General features: G+C 55.1%; 1 protein-coding gene across 2 annotated transcripts; it reads left to right on the forward strand.

Annotated features, from left to right (window-relative positions):
• Positions 1 to 1652: 1652 nt before the first annotated feature.
• WNT10A (Wnt family member 10A) lies at positions 1653 to 14422 on the forward strand. Of its 2 annotated transcripts, none has more exons than XM_019741750.3 (4): positions 1653 to 2494; positions 3539 to 3801; positions 10661 to 11040; positions 13300 to 14422. In XM_019741750.3, exons 1-4 carry the CDS (start codon positions 2382 to 2384, stop codon positions 13795 to 13797), a joined length of 1254 nt encoding a protein of 417 aa, XP_019597309.1. In that variant the 5' UTR covers positions 1653 to 2381; the 3' UTR covers positions 13798 to 14422. The 2 variants fall into 2 exon arrangements, with proteins under 2 accessions (XP_019597309.1, XP_074169564.1); XM_074313463.2 differs by lacking the exon at positions 1653 to 2494 and adding an exon at positions 2603 to 2733.
• Positions 14423 to 21720: the final 7298 nt, after the last annotated feature.

A 21720-nucleotide genomic window follows, 5' to 3' on the forward strand; every position in this document is an offset into this window, starting at 1 on the left:
TTTCTCAAATGTGGTCCTCACGAAAATCACTTGGGATACAGGTTATAAATGCAGACCCCAGGCTTTGCCCCGGGAAAGGCTGATTCAGAGGCTTGGGGCTAGAATCAGTGTTTCCCTCCATGGCCTATCCCAGGGGATGCATATGATGTATGGATCATGGGAAATGCTAGTGTGAGCACTAGACAGGGAGCATGAGGATAGAAACCCATTCAGGGTGTCGTGTTCTCAACTGGGTGTGTTCCTGATCCTTTCTGGGCCTCAGTTTCTCCAACGGCCAATGGGGGCATGACTCGCCACCTGGCTTGTCCCTGCTGGTGTCCTCTTCCACCCTGGGCTCATACCTCCTTCCTGTGTTGAGTCTGGTCCTGCCCTGTCTATGCCCAAACCCTTCCCAAACTCTAATCCCAAGCTGTCCCTGTGCCTGTAGCATGGTGGGGGAGGCTGGGGAGGGCAGGGGGTGGCTGGGGTCAAACAAGGCTCTGGTTGACGCAGACTGCTTCCTGCCCCTGGCTGTTTTCCTGTTGTCCAGCCAGACTGCTCCCCCCACTGCCCCAACCCCACCCCCAGCAGCCTCAAGCCCTTAATTCCTGACAGCTGCGGTGGCTGCAGGCAGCGATGGGGGAATGAAGGGGGGAATATACCGTCAGCCTGCTGTTGCTCAGGCTGCCCCCACCACCTGACAGTCTGGGGACAGGGAAGGCCCCACCCCTCTCCTCCAATTCCCCAGGGATGGCCAATTCCAGGAAAGGGCCCCTTTTGTCTCAGAGCCCAGAGGCTTGGGTAATTTGTCCTTAAATCAGGAGGGGTTCTCTTCAGACAGAGGGGGCAGTGAGGTTGGAAGGGGTGTGTGTGTAGAGGAGGATGCTACCGCCACAGTGGGAGTAGGATTCACTGTCAGGGCCCAGGTTAGAAAGTGAAACAGAAGCTGGCTCCTCTGTCCCCAACCCTCTGGCTCTCAGGCCCTTTCCTGGGTCCAGTACACTCACCCCATATTGAGATGAGCTCAGTGTTCAGCTCCTGTGGGAGGATAGAAGGGATTCCAGAGAGGAGGCTGGTGTTGGGGAGCTCCCAGAGGTCCAAGTAGAGGTGGCAGGGCCAGGACAAGCAGTACTCAGTGTTGGGGCCGCTCAGAATCAAGAGAACTGGGTTTGGTTCCAGCTCTTTCACCTACTTGCTGTGTGACCTTGAGTAAGTCATGCCCCTCTCTGAGCCTCAATATTTTTTTGTGAAATAAGATGACCTCAAAGCACACTTTTAGGATTCTAAGACTCTAATCCCTCTTCCCAGGGTTTGCTGCCCTAGGGTGCTCTGCTCTCAGACAAGCATTTACTGCTGGAGTCTCAGCACTTTTACCTTCATTGGCTAGATGAGATGTCTAGATGAGATGGACCTCGTTGACCTCATTTTACAAAGGGGCAGGAGGTGGCTCAGTGAACAGCAGGCACCTGTTTAAGGTCACACAGCGAAGGAGAATGAGATCCAGAGGCCAACAAATCCCTTTGCAGGACCCCACACCTGCCTCACCAGCCAAGCCTGGGAAGTCCCTCCTGAGGTGGGGGAGGTGAGCAGAGGGGCCAGCCCCTCCTCTCCAGCCTCTGCAGGTGTGTATATTGGGGGGGGGGGGGGTGCCGCTCCCCAGCAGCTGCATCTCAGCCAGGCACCCACACCACCTCGCGGTAACACACCTTCCGACACAAACCAGCACGCCCCGGGCACTGACATCTCCCTGTGCCCGCGCGCACTGACCCCCACACCTCTCCTCTTGCCCTCAGCGCAGCCGCTCCCACCCAGAGTCCTGAGAGGACGCAGTGGCCTCGAGACGCGTGCATGCCTCCACACCCCCTGTCGTGACGTCACGTGGGGTAGAACCTTGAGACATTCTGGGGGGGGAGGGGAGGCGGCGGAACTCCCCGAGCCAGGACAGTCACTCACTCTGGGCGGTGGGGCCGGGCACAGACAGCGCCGCCCCCCCACACACACCCTGGCCCGCCTCACACGCCCTCGGAAGCTCAGGCTCCCGGCGCTGCACTGGGGGGCTCCCCGGCACCCCAGCCTCTCGTCCCCAACCCACAGCACCTCCCGGCCCCCCTTACCCTCTAGAGGCACCGGGAGTTGTCGCAGGGGGGCCTCGGGAAATTCCCCGGACCCCCGTGCCAAGAGGTGCCCGGTGCGCCCGCCCGCCACCCCCCCCCCGAGGGCGGTGCCCGGGGGCGCTGCCCCATGGAGCGGGGAGGCGCCGTCTGCTCCCGGAGCCGTGACCCGAGTCGGAGCTGTGTGTCGCAGCCGCCCCGACCCCCGCGGATCATGCGCCATCGCCCCTGGCTCGCCGGTCCCGCCGGGCTGTGAGCCCCCCACTCCCGGCCCGTCACGGCGCGCGCGCCATGGGCAGCACCCACCCTTGTCCCTGGCTGCGGCTCCGACCTCGGCCCCAGCCGCGGCCCGCGCTCTGCGCGCTCCTGTTCTTTCTACTGCTGCTGGCTGCCGCCGTGCCCAGGTGAGACCTCACCTTATGCTCCGCCCTCCTGGAGAGCTGGGACCCCCAGTCACAGGGGCCTCTGGTGCTCCTACTGGGGCAGGGGACCCTGGAAAGAGGGAGGGACAGCATGCCAGGAAAGTCCTGGTGCCCAATGAAAGACAGTGCCCTCATAGGAAGGGGTTGAACTGGTGACAGAATATGGGCAGTCCAGGGAGACAGGGCAGTGCCCAGGAGAGTAATGGCTACTAGAAAAGAAGGTATGTGTGTGTGCGTGGTGGTGGTGGGGGGAAGCAAGTGCCAACCTGGAGTCCTTGCTGTGCTGGGGGAATGCACCCCCACCCCAGGAGTAAGCTCAAACTGCCCTGCTCCACCCTGGAGATGGCCCCCAGGCAGGGGCAGGGGTTGGGGGCTGGAAGGGTGTAACCCAGGTGGAGTCAATGAGAAACTGCAGCTGGAAGGGTTCGCAGAGTGTGTGTGTGTGTGTGTGTGTGTGTGTGTGTTTTCAAGTGAGCCCAGCAAGCTGTATTGTAAACAGCAGTCTGTGTGTGCACATGTGTGTGAATGTGAGAGCTCATGGATCAGTATATGTTAAGATAAATACATGTGTGTATCTTGTGCCTTTGTGTAGGTGTTTGTAACTGTCTGATGAAGTGTGCATATATGTAAGTGTTTCCGGGTCTGTGTGTCTACCTTGATATGCAGAAGTGTCTATGAGAATATGACTGAAACATGCCTTTGGGAATGGTCTCCTGGGGAATGCTTCCTATGTGAGCATCTATGCCTGGGGATGTACTTATAAAATATTGTGTGCACAGGCATTCCGGTTGTGTGTGCATTTGCACGTATTAACCTGTGTGGGTGTGCAGCTAGGTGGGTTTTGTTGGAGGGAATGATGGTGAGAAGGTCAAGGAAAGGAGAATGCTTTAGGGGCATACGAATGGGCCCAAACTTCAAAGGCAAGGGTTGGAACAGAGGGATTGTGGCCTTTGAGACAAACTGTGTATTGTTAGATGGGGTCCTCCTAGCCCCCTAGACACTCACCCACCCCCCACATGCCTGCAGGTCTGCACCCAACGATATTCTGGGTCTCCGCCTTCCCCCGGAGCCCGTGCTGAACGCCAACACAGTGTGCCTGACGTTGCCTGGCCTGAGCAGGCGGCAGATGGAGGTGTGTGTGCGCCACCCTGACGTGGCTGCCTCAGCCATCCAGGGCATCCAGATTGCCATCCACGAGTGCCAGCACCAGTTCCGGGACCAGCGCTGGAACTGCTCTAGTCTCGAGACTCGAAACAAGATCCCCTACGAGAGTCCTATCTTCAGCCGAGGTAGCTGCCCATCACCTTGCCCCTCTGCCCCACCCATCCGGCACTTCCACCCCAACAACTATCCACCAGCCATCCCCAACCCACTCCCTCAAGTTGGCAACCTCCCCGGGTGCCCATCTGCCAGCCATGCTTCTCTCCTGCCTCTGTCTGGTTTCAGAAAGACACAGGGGGGCGGACGAATGTGGCAGATGTGGCTCCAAGCTGCGCTGTGGGGGCTGAGGGTGGCAGGTTCCATGCCTGAAAACTGGACTCCTGGGTTATCCTGCCCTGTCATTGACGCTGCATATCTCAGGCCCAGGAAATATCTATATGTGTCAACTGCCTCAGTTTACCCTCTACCTAGCAAACAGCATTGAGGTTGGAGCACCTGTGATAAAGTACCCAGAATCAGCATGAATGGGGTCGGGGACTATTGCCAAATGGTATAGGTGAGGGAAGCCTGGGCAGGTAAAAGGTCTGTACTTCCACAGCTCTTTCAGGCAAGGTACACCACCAACCTCTGTTTCATCCTGGCCACCCCAGAAAACCCTCTCTGAGTCAGAGGTACTGGGTGTGTGTATGTGTGCCTCTTGCCCAGCCCACCTTGCGGCCCTGCCAATTCCTCTTCCCCTCACAGCTCAGAGAAGCCACAGTGCACTCCTGTCCTCCCTCCCAGGCTGCTGGATGGCCAGGGCCCACCTGTGCAACCCCTAGAGTAGCTTGCGATGGAGAGAGCTGGAGGTTTTGTCACTCATTTCCATTCACACCTACCTCCTATGTTGGTATCTTAGGCCTAGACTCAGGTCTTTTGAGAAAGATGGAGGTCCTGCCTCCTGGATGGGCCTAACTGGGTTTCTGTCTCTCCTTCTCCCAGCTGCTTGAGTGGGACAGTATGGGGACCTGGCTCCTTGGGACTTGTCCAGTTCTCACTTGACAGTGGAGGAGGAGAGAGGGGTACCCCTGTATCCTTTGGCCTTGAAGCCTGAGGCTTTTGGGAATCAGACCCCAGTGGACCCTCAACTTCAGAGAGAACTTAGGAAGCCAGGGCCTTTCCCTTTTTAACAGGACACCTTGGAGTACCCCCTGAGCCCCCAAGTCAGGGGCCACGCCAGCCTCCTTCAGCCCAGCCCCGCCCCCGCGCGCTCTACCTCCTGCCTCCCCCGCGCGCCTGGGGCACTCTTTCTCCCTGGCGGAGCCCAGCCCGACGCGTGTGGCGGCATGCAGCCGCGAACTAATCCCCGCGGGCCCCGGCAGACGGCTCCCGGGCCCAGCCGCTCTCCAAGAGGGCACCCCCACCTCCACCTGGCCCCGCGCTCCCGCCTCGCCCTCCGCGCTGCCCCGAGCCTTCGCAGCGGTCTGAGAGCCATGGCCCTGGACCCCGGCAGACCGGCCCCTCCTAGGCTGGGCGCTGCGCCCCGCCCATCCCCGCCTGGCGCTGGCCGACACGAAGTGACAGGCCTCGGCATTGATCGTGCCCCGGCCGGGCCCAGCCGGCGCTCTCCCGCTCTCATTCCGGGTTTCTAGGTCATCCGCGCTCCCCAAGGCACTGATGTCCCTCCAGCGCTCAGACCCCGGGAGTCTGGACGCAGTAACCCTGGCTTCGGGGGAGCTCTTCACCCTTCTCCCTAGCCTCGGTATCCCCTCTTCCCCCGGGTCCTCCCGTCCCCTCTAGACTGACTGAACCCAGGTGTTCTAATGGCCAAGCTTGATGAGGCCCGGGTGGCCTAGTGGAAGACTTGGGGTCTTTTGATACCCCGGGCGAGTTCCGCTGAACCGTGGAACGGCGCGGGGTTGGCACGGCGCCAGGCACTATGGGTTCACCTGCAGTTTAATAAGCGGGAGGTGAGCTGGGGGGACTGTCGGGGGAGAGGTTAGGGGTGGAGGGGGAGACTTGCCAGGGCTAGCCGGTGCGGGGCGGCGCCCAGCTCGGGGAGGGGGCGGGACAGCGGCTCCTGGGCTTGGGCAGGGGTGCTGGGCTCCGTCCTTTGGCCTCAAAACATTTTCTCCTACCTCTGCGGCTTCTGTTCCCGCATTGAAACACCTCACTTCTACCTCTCCCTCCAAGGAGGGCACTCTGGACTTCTGGAAAATATTGCCACTCCCCCGTCCAAGGGCCACCATTGCGGCCCCTTCTTCACTGCACCTACAGTTCACCCTCGTGGGGTCATTTCCTGGCAATGTTGGCTCATCATCTCAAGGACTAGCTAAATTTAAATCCATAGGACCACTCTTGGTGGCAGCCAGCCCCTGGTCTGGGCCCAATCTCTAGTCTCCCTTCTTTTTAAACTATGGCTTCTCCATTGTGACGGCAGGTGACTTCAGTTTCCCCTCAGGGGAAGATGAGTGTGCTGAGCCCTCTTCTGATTGCCAGTGGAGTTTCTTAAATGTGCATTCTGCTATGTTTAAAATTCAGAGGCTGCTGAGAGGAGGTGGCCCCTTGAACCTTCCATCTTAATGCTGTTATCTAATTGTCCTGACACGGTCCCTGAGATGGGTTGGGCTAAAGGGATGGGATTCCTAACAAGAGAGAGAGGAAAGGGAGATTGAATACTTAGAGTGGGTACTTAGGAAGGCAGAGCATACAATAGGGCTTTACCTAGCTAGGAAGAGGGTATGGGGGTGCTGGAGCCGGGGTGAGGGTGGGGGTGGAGGTGAGGGGCAGGGAGAGGGGCCTCTAGGGGGCTAGAAAGAGTCAGAAAAAAAGCTGTAAGTATTGCCCAATCCAGACCAGCTGCTTTGCCCAGCCCAAGGGCAGCTGTGACCTAAGTGCTGAGGGCACTGGTATCCCCAGCTTTTTGTTAGGACCCAGTCTGTTAGGACCCAGACTGCTGGTACCTGGGCAGGTGGGATGCTGGCAGAACATCTGCTAGAGGAGAGCTCTTCAATGTGAGGACTAGAGAAACTATCTATCTCCCACTCAGGATGCAGGGACCTGAGGGAGATTTGAGGAAGGGGCTGCTTCGGGCTTCCTGAAATGGGCCCTGGAATGAAAGGTGATTAGAGGACAGGGAAAGGCTTGATGGAGGGGAGTGTAGTATAATAGATTCACACAGCAGGTCCTGAAGCTCCCACAGTTAGGTACTGCCCTCCCTAAGGCCCAGTCCCATTCAGAATGAATGGAAAAAGGGGGCATGAGGCAAGGGGGCAAGCCAAGCTCCAAGCCCAGGAGAAGCCAGCAATTTGAGAGTCTAGCCTCTGCTCTCCAAGGCCCTGGCTCTTTCTTCTCCCACCTCCCCAAGACTCAAGGAGTCTGGTTTAATGCCTAGGTCTCTAGGATGGGGGTATGTGGTGGCATTTCAGATGGGGACACAGAGGCAGAGGCAATCATATCCCAGGACCACCTAAGGTCCCATTATTCTAATGGCACCCAGTGAATCAGCCAACACATATGAAGTACTTGCTGTGTGTTGAGCACTGTTCTAAAGCACTTCATTTGTACATTAGGGTCCTCAAACAATCCCCATGAGGTAGGTCCTATTATTATCTTCATTTTACAAATTAAGCTAAGAGAGGTTGGGAAACTTGCCATTAGTCGCACAGCTTGTAAGTAAGCTGTATCACCAGGACTCAAATGCAGGCCAGCTGACTTTAGAGATTGCACTCAACCCCCTGTCGTACATACTGCCTCCCAAGCTACAAGGCCATCATGGTCTTGCCCAGAGGTGAGCTGATCCAATGAAAGGGTAGTCCAAGAAATGAAACTGACATGGATGCACATACAAACACCTACCCATGTTTGTGGCGTAGCCACATTCAGTGTCATCCTTAAGAGTTCCCACATGCACACAACTCCCTCTCTCTCAGCCCATGCACAGGAGCACACACAGATTGTTTGCACAGAGGGAATGAAGACCAGACCTTTCCTCTTTCCTCCCTCTTTGATTCCAATGGGCGGGCCTCAAGCTTTTCTAACCCCTCCTGGTTCCCACTGGCTCCTGAATCTTCTCTCCTCCACACTCCCCTGCCCTCCAAACCTCCTCCCCCAGCCCCTTCCTGGCTGTTGGCTGCGGCCTGTAGCAGCAGCTGACTCCACTTAGATGCTGGCAGTCCCTGTCCCAGATCAAAGGCAGGGCGGCTAATTGTGCGTCTTAACGAGTCCCCCCCTCAATGCTCCGGGCAGCCCAGCTGGCCAGGGCCCCACCCCTATCCCCCTCCAGCTGGCCAGATGGCACAGTGCCTGCGTCTGCCCCAGACAGTTGGGGCCAGGACCGAAACTGGGGCCCTGAATGGGAGCTGGGGGCAGATCCAGTGGGTTGGACTTCTCTGAGACCTGGATATTTGGAACAGAGGGTGGCCATGCAAACCCTGCCGGGTCACACCTACCTGAGGCAGTGACAGCTGCCAGAAGCCAGGGGATGGTATCTTTAACTGCCTGGGGTAGGTAGGGGTGTTCTCTACGAGCTGTGGGCTACATTTCTCCATATTCCTCAAGGCCTGCACTTGAATGTAACAGAGCCCGGAAGATAATGGTTGGCCTAGAACATTCCCCTGGACCAGCCTCTTGCTCTCTCCTGGGGCAATGCATAGACAGGGCCATAGTAATAGGGAACTGAGCTACCTGGGTTTCTTACTCAGCAGCCACTCTTCCCTAGAGTCAAATGTCCATCAGCAGAAAGTTGTCAGGCCGGAGAGCTGGGAGAGCTGGGGCTGGGTCCAGCTCCATAACCGCTGTGACCCTGGGCACCCTCCTTTTGCAGTGTGTATGCGTGTGGGGCAGGGGGATTTCTGAGGCTTAGGCTGCCTCTGAAGGTCTGAGTATTGCCATTTGCCATAGGAGCAAGCCGATGACTCCCTCAGCAATAAGAGAAGTGCTCAGAGTTCTACAGATAAAAGGCAATGGATAAACACAGGGTGTGCTCCCCATTTTGGGTCTGCCCTCCTTTCCCTTCCAGAGCGGTGTCTACTCTCCTGCAGTTCCCACCAATTCTGAGGAGCCCCTTTGAAGGCTCCAGCCCAATCCCCATCCTTTACTGTTTGCTCATAGCTGGGCTTCTTCTAGAAAGGTCCCAAGATGCCATGAGATGGACACTTCGTGCCTGCTTTAGGGGCTTCTGCCAGGCCGGGTGATTTATCCTAGAGTGGGTCGTGAGTTGCTGGACGCTAACCCTGATTGGGGAAACAAAAAACAATGGCCGAAACTGCAGCAGTAGTGAGTGAGGTAAGACAGCAGGAAGAACTTCGCAATAATAGCTAATGTTTATGTAGTATTAGGTTGGTGCAAAAGTAATTGAGGTTTTTGCAATTATTTTTAACCTTTTAAACTGCAATTACTTTTGCACGAACAGAATACTTACTATAAGTAAGCTGTTATTCTAAGCACTTGAAATTTACTAACTCATTTAATTCTTGGAACAACAATGAGGCCGATAATAATAATCCTGTTTTACAGATGAGAAAACTGAGGCACAGAGAATTCAAGTCACTTGGCCAAGGTCATATAGCTATTATAGTAACATCTAGTAAGTGGAAGAGCCAAGATTTCAACCCAGGCAATCTGGCTTTAGGGTTCATATTCTTAACTACTACTACACATCTTGGGTTATGTTTTGCTTTGTTTTTGGCGGGCCATGGAAAGGAGGACAGGGCCCTGTGATTCAGACAGTGAGCGTTAGGAGTAGGATTGGGCTGGGTCTCTGTCCAATCCTGGCTGGCTCTCTGGGGTCTGTGAGGCCTCCAAAAGCATGGCCTCCCAGTCTTTGATGCTAGGATGGGAGGAGCCAGAGCATTTCCTCTGACTCTCTGGACTCTCCCAAGGTCATCAGCCTCTGGACAAGTTCCCCAACAGAGGCCCATGGCCCAGGTGGATTCTCCTCCTCATGGGGGGCTATTGTTGCTCGTGGCTTCTCTCATTGGCCACACTCTCAGGTTCAGAGGCCGGTCAGAGACTTGTAGCAGAATCTGCTCCTAGCTAGTCCTTTCTTAGACACAGAATAAGCAAGAAACAGCTTGTGGGTCCAGGAACCAGACACTTCTCCACAGGTAGGCTTCCCCCTGCCGCAGGCAAGACCTACCCGGGCCTTCCCAGAGGAGAGCTAAGGCTGGGAACACCAAGGAGGAAAGCAGTGTAGATAAGTCAGTGGCCCTGGAGAGTGGCATCAGGGAGTCTTTGTGCCCTTTGCGTATCGCAGAAAAAGTATCTGTCTTAGCTGCCCTTCCCTCTCAATGTTCTCACTGCTATGTGTGTGACCCCGTGCAGGGCAGCAGCTCACCTCCGCCATCTTTCAAACAAACTTCAGCTGACCTAGACTGACCACAGGTGGCTGGGCAGTGCCCCTTGCAGGGAAAGGGGAAATTCTGGTTCATTTGTCCGCCTCTCAAATATGGCCCTCAGAGAATGTTCTATAGTGGACCTGAGCCGGGAGGCACCAGGCAGGCAATCTTGGGGCCTGGAGCTTTCGGAGGACCCCAGCTCCCCCGACTTACCCTTCTGCCCATTAATGTTTCCTGGGGCCTGCAATTCCATCACTGCTGATTTATTCTTTAGATTACATTTTGCCTTCTTTCTGCAGGCTTATTTTAAAAATGCAATATCACATGAGAGATAATAGATTAAGTCCCTGATCTTAAAAAGCGTGTTTACCAGATGCTTTCCGTCCAACAGTAGGGACGTAGACACAAATTCTGAGCTTCCTAAGGGTGACGTTAATGAAACAGGGAAGGGAGTGCAAAAAGGAAGGTTATGGGGGAGACCTCCACCACTCCATCCTCTGTGCAGAACTTCTGGTGTGACTTCTGGGCCCCTTTGACTCTACCCTGTTCCAGATCTTCCCCAAACACTGGGCCTCAGTTTCCCCTCCGTATGGCGAGAAGGTTGGGCAGGGAAGACAGAGGGATGGGACATCAGGGCCGCTGAGAGCTGTTTCCTGGATCTCACCTGCAGGTTTCCGAGAGAGTGCCTTTGCCTACGCCATCGCTGCAGCCGGAGTAGTGCACGCGGTATCCAACGCTTGCGCCCTGGGCAAACTGAGGGCGTGCGGCTGCGATGCATCCCGGCGCGGCGACGAGGAGGCCTTCCGTCGGAAGCTGAACCGCCTGCAGCTGGACGCGCTGCAGCGCGGTAAGGGCCTGAGCCACGGGGTTCCTGAGCACCCAGCCCTGCCCCCTGCCAGCCCTGGCCTGCAGGACTCCTGGGAGTGGGGCGGCTGCAGCCCCGACGTGGGTTTCGGGGAGCGCTTCTCTAAGGATTTTCTGGACTCCCGGGAGCCTCACAGAGACATCCACGCGCGCATGAGGCTCCACAACAACCGAGTAGGGAGGCAGGTGAGAGCCACTCCCCCACCCCTTCCCCTGCTCCAAATCCCTCTGCATAGGGCCTCTCCCCTACCACAGCCCTCTCTCCTCTGGGGACCACACCACTCCCCCTAACTCAGCAACTTTCTCATTGCCCCCTCCTAATTCAGTCAACAAACATACCTGAATACCCACTGTGTGACTGGCATGGACTAGGCCTGGAGATGGAAGGCAGAAACACCCCCTGCCCTCCTTAGCTCACCCTCTGTTTAGCATCCTGCTCCACCCATTTCCTATGGGAGCCGTGGAGAGAGACTGGATTACAGTCAGACCTCTGGGGTCTGGCTCTGCTATGCTGTCTCCTCCTCTATAAAGTGGGAAGTTTGGCCCAATCAGCTCTCATGTTCCATGATTCTGTGATATCCTCTGCTGCCATCCTCCTCCTCTCACAACCTTCTGGGCAGAATAGGGAATTCCTCAAAGAGAAGTTCCCAGGGGCCACTGTGGAACCGTTCCAGTCGCCTGCCTCCTTTCTCCCCTACCTTCAAGTGTTCAACTACCTCGAAGGCCATTCATTTGAAAGGAAAAATTGGGGGGGGGGGGGGAGGGGAGGCAGGAAAGTAATAATAACTTGCATTTATTGTTTACTACGTGTTAGGAATACTTTATTACATATTAGCCTATTTAATCCATCCAGCTACCTATGAGGACACTATTATGAACCTCAGGTTAAGAGATGGAAGCTGAGGCACAGAGAGACTAAACTTACCCGAGGTGACGTAACTAGTGAGAAAGTGGGAGAGGCAGTTGAGCGCTGAGGCCGTGCTCCTTTGCTTACGGGTCGTCTACATCATGTGCACACAGACATCACGATGCCTCCTTAGCCCTCATGGAGCTCAGCACCCTCCTTTCCTGGTTATTCAGCTCCCACACCCTTCTCTCAGCCTGCTCAGGCCTTGCCCTCACTCTGGCTGGCACTTTCTCTGTTTCATTCCTGGCCTCTGAGCCCAGGCTGGTTCACCTTCTCCTTCCACAAAGACTCCAAGCTGAATCAGCTCTTCCCATCCTGACTTAGAAGTGAGGTAAACTGAGGCATATCGACCCTCAGGTCATGTCCAGCTCCCACCCAGCCCTGCCCTGTCCATGCAGCTCTTTTCCCAAGCTTCGGGACTATCCCAGCCCATTCCAGCAGTGCTTCCTCCTCCTCATTAAACTGGTTAATTAATGGCTGCTGCCTGTGGGAAGCAGATGTTCTGGAGCTTTGGCCAGGGGAGGCATTGGGCTGGTTCCCACGTGGTGCTGACACTGCAGGCTGTGCAAACAAGCTGCAGAGCCCTTTAAAACGTGGAGGGGCAGGGTCCCTCTCTTATGGACCTACTGCCCAGGTTGGAGAGCCCCAGATCACTGCTCTCCCTGTCTGAGGGTGTGGTTTTGGAGTGGAGTGGGGGAGAGGACGATGTGGTCAACTTCCTCGAGGGAGGGCCTGTGGTGAGGCTGATGTGAAGAGCTTCTTTGGGAGGAGACTCGAGAGCAGGTTGAGAGCCGGGCAGGGCATGCGTAGGTTGTGTTCCAGTACCTACCTCTTTTAGGTCTGGGGATCTCTCTCCACTTTCGTTGGGTTGGGGGTCTGGCTCTCTGGGTTCTGTTCCCATTCTGCATTCAGGTAGGGCCCAAAGGCTCTACGGTTTTGGTGTTCACCGTTTCCTAGGAGAAACTGTGGCACTCAGCATTGGGCAGAGTAAGCCCCAGCCAGTATAATGGGGGGAAGGGGTGTCTCTCCAGAAGGGTTGCAGGGCCTGGAGGAGGAAAGGGGCTTTCTCAAACTCCCTGCAGCCCCCACTCACAGCCTGGAGCAAGGCCAGAGGCTTTGGGGCTGGGTGTAGTGGGGCCAGCAGCCCCTGCTCCTGAGGGATGGAAGGAGAGGGAATTTCCCTGAAGATCTGGGATCCCCCCTCAGGAAGCAAGAGCCTCCAGCCCCAAGGGCCCCCTGCAGGTGCTGGGGAAAGTGGGCAGGAGAGGAGGGGAGCAGGAAGGAGGGAATTCCCCCAGGCATGGCCTGGTGGGAGGCAGATGAGAGCAGCAGAAGAGCAGGCAGAGTTCTCCTAACTGCCTGGCTCAGAAGCTGTGCCACCCCTGCCTCCCAACCCCTCTTAGGGACTCAGCTTTTGCCTCTGTTCAATGAAAGTTGGTTTCAAAAGCCTCGTATTCTCGCGGGCCAGTGTCTTGTGTTGGAAGAAGGGCAGTGGGCCTGGGCATGGGCGTCACTCCTCACGGTGCCTCCCTCTGCAGGCGGTGATGGAGAACATGCGGCGGAAGTGCAAGTGCCATGGCACTTCAGGCAGCTGCCAACTCAAGACGTGCTGGCAGGTGACTCCGGAGTTCCGTGCAGTGGGGGCGCTGCTGCGCAGCCGCTTCCACCGCGCCACGCTCATCCGGCCACACAACCGCAACGGTGGCCAGCTGGAGCCCGGTCCCGCGGGGGCACCCTCTCCTGCTCCGGGCGTTTCTGGGCCACGCCGCCGGGCCAGCCCTGCCGACCTGGTCTACTTTGAGAAGTCGCCCGACTTCTGCGAGCGCGAGCCGCGCCTGGACTCGGCGGGCACCGTGGGCCGCCTGTGCAACAAGAGTAGTGCAGGCCCCGACGGCTGCGGTAGCATGTGCTGCGGCCGGGGCCACAACATCCTACGCCAGACGCGCAGCGAGCGCTGCCACTGCCGCTTCCACTGGTGCTGTTTCGTGGTCTGCGAGGAGTGCCGCATCACCGAGTGGGTCAGCGTCTGCAAGTGAGCACGTCTCTCTTCCCTGAGACTGGCCCTCTGCCACTTGTGATCTTGGCCTGACAGTGTCGCCTTGGCTTCCAGGAAAGGACATTGGACCACATGATCTTATAGGAACTTCCCAGTTCTGAGGGTCGTCAAGTTTGCAATTAAGGGACAGTCCAGGCCTGCCTGGACCCCACCACTTACTTCTGTGGGCTCCAGGACTGCCCTGCCTCCCTATACCCTGTCCCAAGCTCAAATTGCTCAGTTGGGCTGGGGATTGCCCCACACACCCTAGGGCAAGTGTCAGCCTGGCAGCCCCAGGCCTGTTCTCCTTTCATCGCTTCACCAATTTCTCTGAAGTGGGAAGGAATGAATGGAAGCTGATGGGCAGGAGGACTTAAAAGAAGAAATGGACATAATTGAGCTGCGGTGATTCTAGAGAGGCCCCAGACATCCTCCCCCACAGGTCTCTGCCCCTCATCTTTCAATTAACAAATAATTTATTTTGCACTCTTTGCGGCCTGGCATTCTGCAGGGGGTGAGGGGTGCTGGGGATACAGATATGAATGAGAGACACAGCATCTGTCTTCTTGGAGTTTACGTTCTGGCTGGGGGAGATGGACAATAAAGTCAATACACAAACAAGGTCATTTCAGACAATGCTATGTGTGATGAATAAAATAATGCAGGGTACTGGATGTAGAGTGATTTAGGGGGCCCCACTGGGCTCCTTTAGATAAAGCCATTGGTCCAAGAAGGCCTCTTGGCGTTGTGATACGGGTGCTGAGACCCATATGGTGAGGAAAGCCATGCACAGATTTAGGGTAAGGACTTTCCAGGCAGAGGCCACATGAATGCAAAAGCTCTGAGGAGGAACAGCAAAGAGGACCGTGTGATTGGAGTGAAGAAATGAAGGGACAGATTAGCAGGAGAGGAGCTGGTGGGGTGGTGGTGGTGAAGGGTCATATCACATGTCCTTTCAGGCCAAGGTAAGGAGTTGGGATTTTATTTAAGAGGAATGGAAAACTTCAGAGGGTCTCAAGCAGCGAGTGTCATCGTCCGATTCCCACATGGATTGCTGTGTGAGGAACTGGCTGAAGGGGGACAGGTTGACAGTAGGGGGGCTGGTTAGGAGACTACAGGCATCTTCCAAACAAGAAATGAGGCCAGGACTGGATGGAGGCAGGAGATGTTGACAAGGAGTGGATCAGGAACCCTCCATGCCAGAGCTCTAGCAGTCCACCTCGTGCCTGCACCCTCTGCCACAAGCCAGGACGAGTGGCGGTGCCCAGCAGCACCCGTCCGCCGAGACAGGAGGCACTCGGAGAGGAGTAATCCTGGGCAAGACCCAGCTCAACCCAGCCCAGCGCCCCGGGGAGCAGGTGGGGCTAGGAGGTGCGGCAGGGAGGAGGGTGGCGGGGGAGGGCGAGGAGACTCACTGTCTGGATTCTGGTCTCTCTGAGTCCAGGCAGGGGAGGTGGAGTATTATAAGGCTGGGGGTGGGGGGCTTTTTTCCTGGGCCTCTTGTACCCCCAGATCCCCAACTCAGTTTGCCCTTGACAGGTCAGCAAGCGCCCCCCTCCATACCACCATGAGAACACTGCTGAGCTGGTCCAGTGTTGCACTCTCCTCAGCTCGCAGATTTGATGTTTTTCTGGAAAAGGCCCTCAAGGAGAAGGGTGGTGGAGAGGAAGGTGGGATCAGGATCTCGGGAAAGAACACTTCACCGACTTGGTCCAGGCTTTCTGCTGCTCGCCGCTCGGGATCCTGCTGTTTGCCTCAGTTCACCCCAGAATGGCACACTTGATGAACCAGACAGGGATGAAGTCATTCTCCTCCCCAATGGCCAGCCTGCAAATCCCCCATATTTCCCTAGCTCTGTCCCATGTATCCCTACCCTTGGGGAAGGGTGAGAAGGAAGGATGCACCCCTGAGGTGCACCAGCTGGAAGATTTGACCCACTAATTTGTCCTCAGCTCCCTCCCCTCCAATGCCTTCATCCCAGCAGCTCCCAGACACGCCTAAAGAAACATGGCCTTCCTTCCATATGTTCAGCTCTATTGACTCTGTGGAATACAGGGTTTCTCTCCCATCCCCCCAAAAGACAGCCCCACAGGCATGCAGGCGGGTGAGAGGGTGAGAGTCCCTGGGGAGGAGGGGTAGGCAGGAACAGCCAGACACACCTGCCTCATTCCTTTCCTCTTGTTCACCTAGGAGAGAGCTGTGGGGGCTGGGTTCCCTGCCCCCTTCCTCCCTTCCATCCCAGGGAGGAGGAGAGAAGAGGGGAATGGTGGCCTGGGGGGGGCACTTCCACCCCCAGCAGTGTCCACTACAGTATTACCTGTGGCCTCACCCTCCTCTGCCTTCCAGGCTTAAGAGGACAGAGCTAGGGGAGGAGACACTGAAGGTGTGGGCTATAGGGTCAGGGTTGGGAGAATGAGATAGGAATTGTAATACTGCAGAGCATGCTGCTTCTAGAGGGAGGGGCGAGCAGTGGGGTGGGGCAGGGGGGCTGGACACCAGTCCAGTTAAGTCATGGTGATCTGACATATGTTAGTCTGATCTGTAAAGGAAGAGAGGGAAAGTTGGGGAAGGAAGAAATAGGGTGTTGCCCACCTTCACCCTCTCTCAGGCCAGAAGCTGACTAGAGTCCTGGGACCAAAGCTGGACCCCATAATTGAACAGGCAGGGGGGTAAGGGCCCTGAAGGGAGACTTGGTAAGGGCCCTGAAGGGAGATGCGGAGGTGATGAAGGACAGGAAAATGGGGCCCAAGAGGCACTGGGCTTATGCATACTGGCTGAAGGTCCAGGCAGGAATTAACAGGCTGATGGCAAATAGAGGGAAAGGGCTGACATACAGTGTGACAGTGGAGGTAAATGGAAGAACTTGCCCAAAACTTGGAGACCAGAGTTGAGATTTGGAAATGAGAACAGGAGGTGGACCAAAGATCATTCAGAGGGGAAGAGGACCATCTGTACCCGCCAACACCTTTCACCTTGATGGACACTGAATTGTTCCTTTCCTGGCAGGAGGAATAAACAATATGGTCTAATGGAGCCTGGATGGTCCCAAAGGGAGGAAGGGAAGGAACTAACAGAGTATGAGGGTGGTGGACAGATCAGCAAGCAGTGGTGGAGTTAAGGGTCAGGGAGAAGCAGCCAGACTAGGGTGGGGATCAAAACCCAAGCATCCTGCTTTTCAGTCGCCCAAGGTCCCAGGGTTAGAAAAAAAGAGCAGAGAGGCAAAGGTAGAGGCCTCGGGAGCTGTAGGAGGGCCCCAGTGGGTTAGAAGTAAGGTCCAGGGCATCCGGGCCCTCCCCTTCTTCCCCAAATTAAGGCGCCTCCAGCTAGCCCCCGGCAGGGGGCCTTCCACGTTGGAGTTTGGCCAGGCCGTAGTCCCAATCCCCCCTCCTCCCCTCCCACCCCCACTTCTTATGTGGTTGCCGGCAGCTGCCTGCGGTCGCCCCAACCCCTGCGCTCAAGGCACGGGGACTTTCCAACAGGGGAAAAAATGACTTAATGAGAGTGGGAGCCGGGGGCGGGAGGGGACAGGTCCCTGTAATCACCGCTCCGCTGTGGGGCCTGCGCGCCTCCGGGCCCTTCCCGGGCTTCCTGCAGCCAGCGCCCCTCTCGGGCTCTGCTGGGGGCAGGAGGTAGGGCTAGCGAACAGTGGTGAGCCCTTTTCAGGTTCCAGGCTCCCTGGGACCCCCGTCTGCCTTTGCTCCCTAGGCTTGCAGTGCGTGGAAGCTGCAAATGCCCCATGAGCCCTTTCTGGACTTGGTCCTCGAAATTGGTAGGGGACTGTCCCTCCCAGAAGCCAGGGTCCTCTGCTGGTGGATTAGAGGGGTGAGAGATCTGGAGAGCCCTCCACACTTCGCGGCTGCGCACTTCGAAACGCCCCCGGTTCCTGTGGCAACCAGGGCAGTCGAGGTGTGTCCGCGGGGCTGGGAGGCGCCCACACCCCCTTTTCTAGCCGCCCTCGTGGCCAGGCCCCGCCGCTGCGGTACGCGGGGGTGGGGGTGTGCCGTTACCATGGCAAGGGTGCGCTAGTAGGGCACATTCTTCCCCAGGGTGGGAGCGCCCTAGGGATACGAGAAGGGGGGTGACGGGGGCGGCAGAAAGAGGAGGGTGGGGGTCAGGACGAGGGAGGAGACTCGGACAAGACTAACCAGCGCTTCTGGGGTTGGGAGTTTGGAATCTGCTCCCCTCCCCCGCCTAGCTCTCCAGGGACGTTCCGCTCCTCCTCTCGCACTCTTGCTGGGGTTCAAGCCCCCCAACCCCCAGTTTCCGGGGAAGGGATTCCCGATTACCGACCCGAAGGTCTTTTGGTTTCCTCCGAGGTCAGGATCTCCGAGCTAAGTGTTCGTCCCCTTCCCCCGAGCGGAGCTGCAGCCCAGACTGCGCCCCGAAGCCCTGCAATTAAGCCCCTTGGCTGCCCCTGCGCTGCCCGCCGGTCCTTTCTGCCAGGCAGGGCCTACACCGCCAATTACAGCAGCGCGCAGCAGCTGATTACCCCGGAGTCCGGGAAGAGGCCGGGGGTGGGGTGTGGGGGGTGTGGAAACAGCAGGCAGGTCAAGGGGGCGGGGACGCTGGGGTTGTCCTTGGCTAGGGGTCCTTAATTGAAGCTTCAGGCTGAAATCCTCTAGCGGAACTTCTCCGATCCAGACAATAGGAGAATAACTCTACTAAGTGTTCTGTCCTGCTGTGCCTCAGTTTCTCTCTCCTGGAATGCACACCGCACCCAGGGCAGAAAGAACACTGTGTGTGTGTGTGTGTGTGTTGGAGCGTCTGAAGTCGAGGGCTGGGTACTCAAGAAGCTCAAAGCCCTCAAGGCCCGCTCTCTTTCCCGCCTCAGACCGTCGCGTGGGTCTCTCCTGGCCCGAGCCCCACCCCGTGGACTCGGCTCTGTCTTGCTAGCCCCAGGGCCACTGCCAGCCCATACCTCTTTTGTGCCACGCAGAAAACGTCGCCTCCTCTGGGCGGGAGACTCCCCACTTGTGCCCCACGAGGGGAGGCAATCGGGAGCCTGCAGTGCAGCGACGGGGGGGCATTCTGCCACTACCCTTGCCCCCTGCTACCCCTTCTTCGCTCTCCCCCCGCCTACGGGTCTGCAGAGGCTGGGGTATAGCTCGCGTCTCCCGCGGTCCAGCTGCCCACATCTGGCTTGCAGCTGGGACCCGCCCACTGCGAACTGCTGCGGACCCAGCGCCCTCTGTTGGTGCCCAGCAGCGGCGCACCAGCTTTTGCGCCTGGACTGCCCTCCGCCGCCGCCGCCGCTGGTGTCCTGGGGTCTCGCTCTATTTTGGTGGGTTTTGGTTTCACCATTCGGCTCCCCTTGTCCTTGGATACAACCTTATGTCGCTACCAAATCTGACTCCTCTAGGCCCTTTGCTTTCCGCCGGCCGCGGCCTTGCTGACTCTCCTCGGTCCCTGCGCGCCTAAAACCTTGTTCGACGACTTAACTAACCACTCTCCAACCTCCCATCTTCTCTAGTCTTCCCTGCTTCGACCGCAAGGGCTGCGGCGCGGTCTCTTGGCGCCCAACATAAAAGTCCGCAAATAGGAACATGATAACATAAATCACCGCCCATCTGCTCAGTGGAATTCCTCGCAGTGTTCTTAAAAATGAAGTAGTTGAAGTATATTTAGTGACTGAGACAGTGTCTGCTCTATATGGCGGTGGGGGAGAAGGGATGCAAGATATAAAATAACACAAGGCAAGATCCCTCCTTTATTGCAACAAAAATTATGTGATTTGCATTTAAAAAATCAAAAATAGGCAGCAAAATGCTAACGTTATTTTTGGATGATAGGATTATAGGTGGTGTAAAATTTGTTTCTTTTTATCTACGTTTTTCATTTGCCTATAATGAACATGTATTACTTGGGCACAATAATAATTCCACATCCAGAATATTTGTGTTCAAAATGTGATCATTGAATTATATCATTAATTTTCAATGAATTAATTAATCATTGAATTATATCATAAATTTATATATCATAAATTTAAGAAAGAACCCTTTTAAGACTAGGAATTAGGGAGACCTAGCCTTCTGACAAGAGCTAATATGATTATGTCATTGGGATTTTCTTCTTAAAATCATAATGATTTGTAGTGAAAGCAGGTTTCCAACCTCTGAATCTCATGGCCCAGGGAACCTGCAAAGCTGTTAGGTCCTCAAATCCATATATACATCCAGTATTGCTGTGAATGGAATAGCTGATTTATTTTCCATTGTACTGCATATGTATAAAGCTGCTGCCATAATTATCAATATAGAAAAATTTACTCTTAATACCTTTTTCTCAGTCTTGATCCTCTTCGATGTCTTTGCAACACTACACATTATCAACTGTCCTCCCCTTAAACATATTTAATCCTTTGGTGCACATGTTTGATATTGCACTATGTGGCCCTCCTCTCATTCTCAGGGATATCATTCACTCTTTCTTTGTCTTTTTTTCTTTTTCTTTTGTTGTAACAGAAAAGTTACAATAGTAAAAAGAACTTTCCCCTGCCAGGAACCACTTGATAGTAAGTTGCCTACGTGATGCCCCATCACCCCTAATACTGGAATGTATATTCCTTATAAATAAGGACATTCTCCTACATAACCTAATACAATACTCACAGTCAGGAAGATAGCATTGATACATTACTACTATCTGACTTTCAGACCTGACCTATTGGACTTTTCATCAACTGGCCTAATTATGAAAAGATCCATTCCAGAATTACTCATTGCATGTAGCTATCATGTCTTTCTAGTTTCCTTCAGTCTGATATAGTTCCTATGGCTTCATTTACTTTTATGACCAGGACAGTTAGAAGACTACAGACCTATTATATTATAGAATATCCCTCAATTTGGGTTTATCTGTTATTTCCTCATGGTTCGATTCGGGTTATGCATCGTTGGCAGCAATATTACAGAAGCTAGTGTTTTACTCATTGCCTCATTATATTTTTTGAACTTTTATTTATTTTAAATATGTGTTTTTCCAGGACCCATCAGCTTCAAGTCAAGTTCTTGTTTCAATCTAGTTGTGGAGGGCGCAGCTCACAGTGGCCCATGTGGGCATCAAACTGGTAACCTTGGTGTTATTAGCACCATGCTCTAACCAACTGAGCTAACCGGCTACCCCCATCTCATTATTTATTTTGATGATCAAAATTTCCCAGATTTGGCCAGTTGCCAAGCTGGCTTCTGTCACCATACTTCTTTGAGTACTTCCGAGATCTATCAATCTCCTTATGTAGAAAATCATGAGTTTACACAGTGCCTTCAATTCTAATCCAACACCACAGGATTTATTCTAATCTTATCCCTTTCTGTTTGTGTAACTTCCTTCTCCCTTCTTGTTGGATTAATCCTTTTGTAAGTAACCTATTCCCCGCCACTGCCGCTGCCCACTTCACTCCCCTCGCAGAGACTGTCTTCCTCCATCTTGGCCATGATAACCTATGCCAACCTAATGTAACTATCTGCCCCCACATGATACTTCACTTTGCTTGGCCCCACAGCATGGCTTTTGAGCTAAATCATTCAGAAAGTCAGGCAGGCAGAAAGGCTGAGAACAATTTTACTTTCTTGAAGTTTTAAATATAATTCTCAATCCTCTCTATTCGATAAATGGCAACTGCTCTTCCAGGTATTCTGGTTCAAAACTCTGGAGTCATTGGACTCTATGTTTCTGGTACCTCACGTCTAATCCATCAGCAGATCCTGTTGGTTCTCCTTCGGTTTATATCTAGAGTCTGGTCACATGTCACTTCCTCCGTTATTACCACCCTGGCCCACGCCTCCACGGTCTCTTGCTTGAATGACTGCAGTTGTCTCCAAGTTGGTCTCTGCTTCTGCCCTCACATACCCCCAGTCTATTCTATTTGGAGCAGCCAGAGTGATCCTTTTAAAGTTAGTCAGTTAGTGTTCCCTTTCTGCTC

The sequence above is a fragment of the Rhinolophus sinicus genome, chromosome 17 (genome assembly GCF_057876585.1).
Source record: "Rhinolophus sinicus isolate RSI-liver-muscle chromosome 17, RSI-T2T, whole genome shotgun sequence".
NCBI classification, from domain to species: domain Eukaryota; kingdom Metazoa; phylum Chordata; class Mammalia; order Chiroptera; family Rhinolophidae; genus Rhinolophus; species Rhinolophus sinicus.

Excerpts from the sequence above, each read along its gene's own strand:
- WNT10A (XM_019741750.3), top strand. The coding sequence starts at position 2,382 with ATGGGCAGCACCCACCCTTGTCCCTGGCTGCGGCTCCGACCTCGGCCC. Across the intron at positions 2,495-3,538 it reads CTGGCTGCCGCCGTGCCCAG|GTCTGCACCCAACGATATTC; the intron begins GTGAGACCTCAC and ends ACATGCCTGCAG. Across the intron at positions 3,802-10,660 it reads GAGTCCTATCTTCAGCCGAG|GTTTCCGAGAGAGTGCCTTT; the intron begins GTAGCTGCCCAT and ends TCTCACCTGCAG.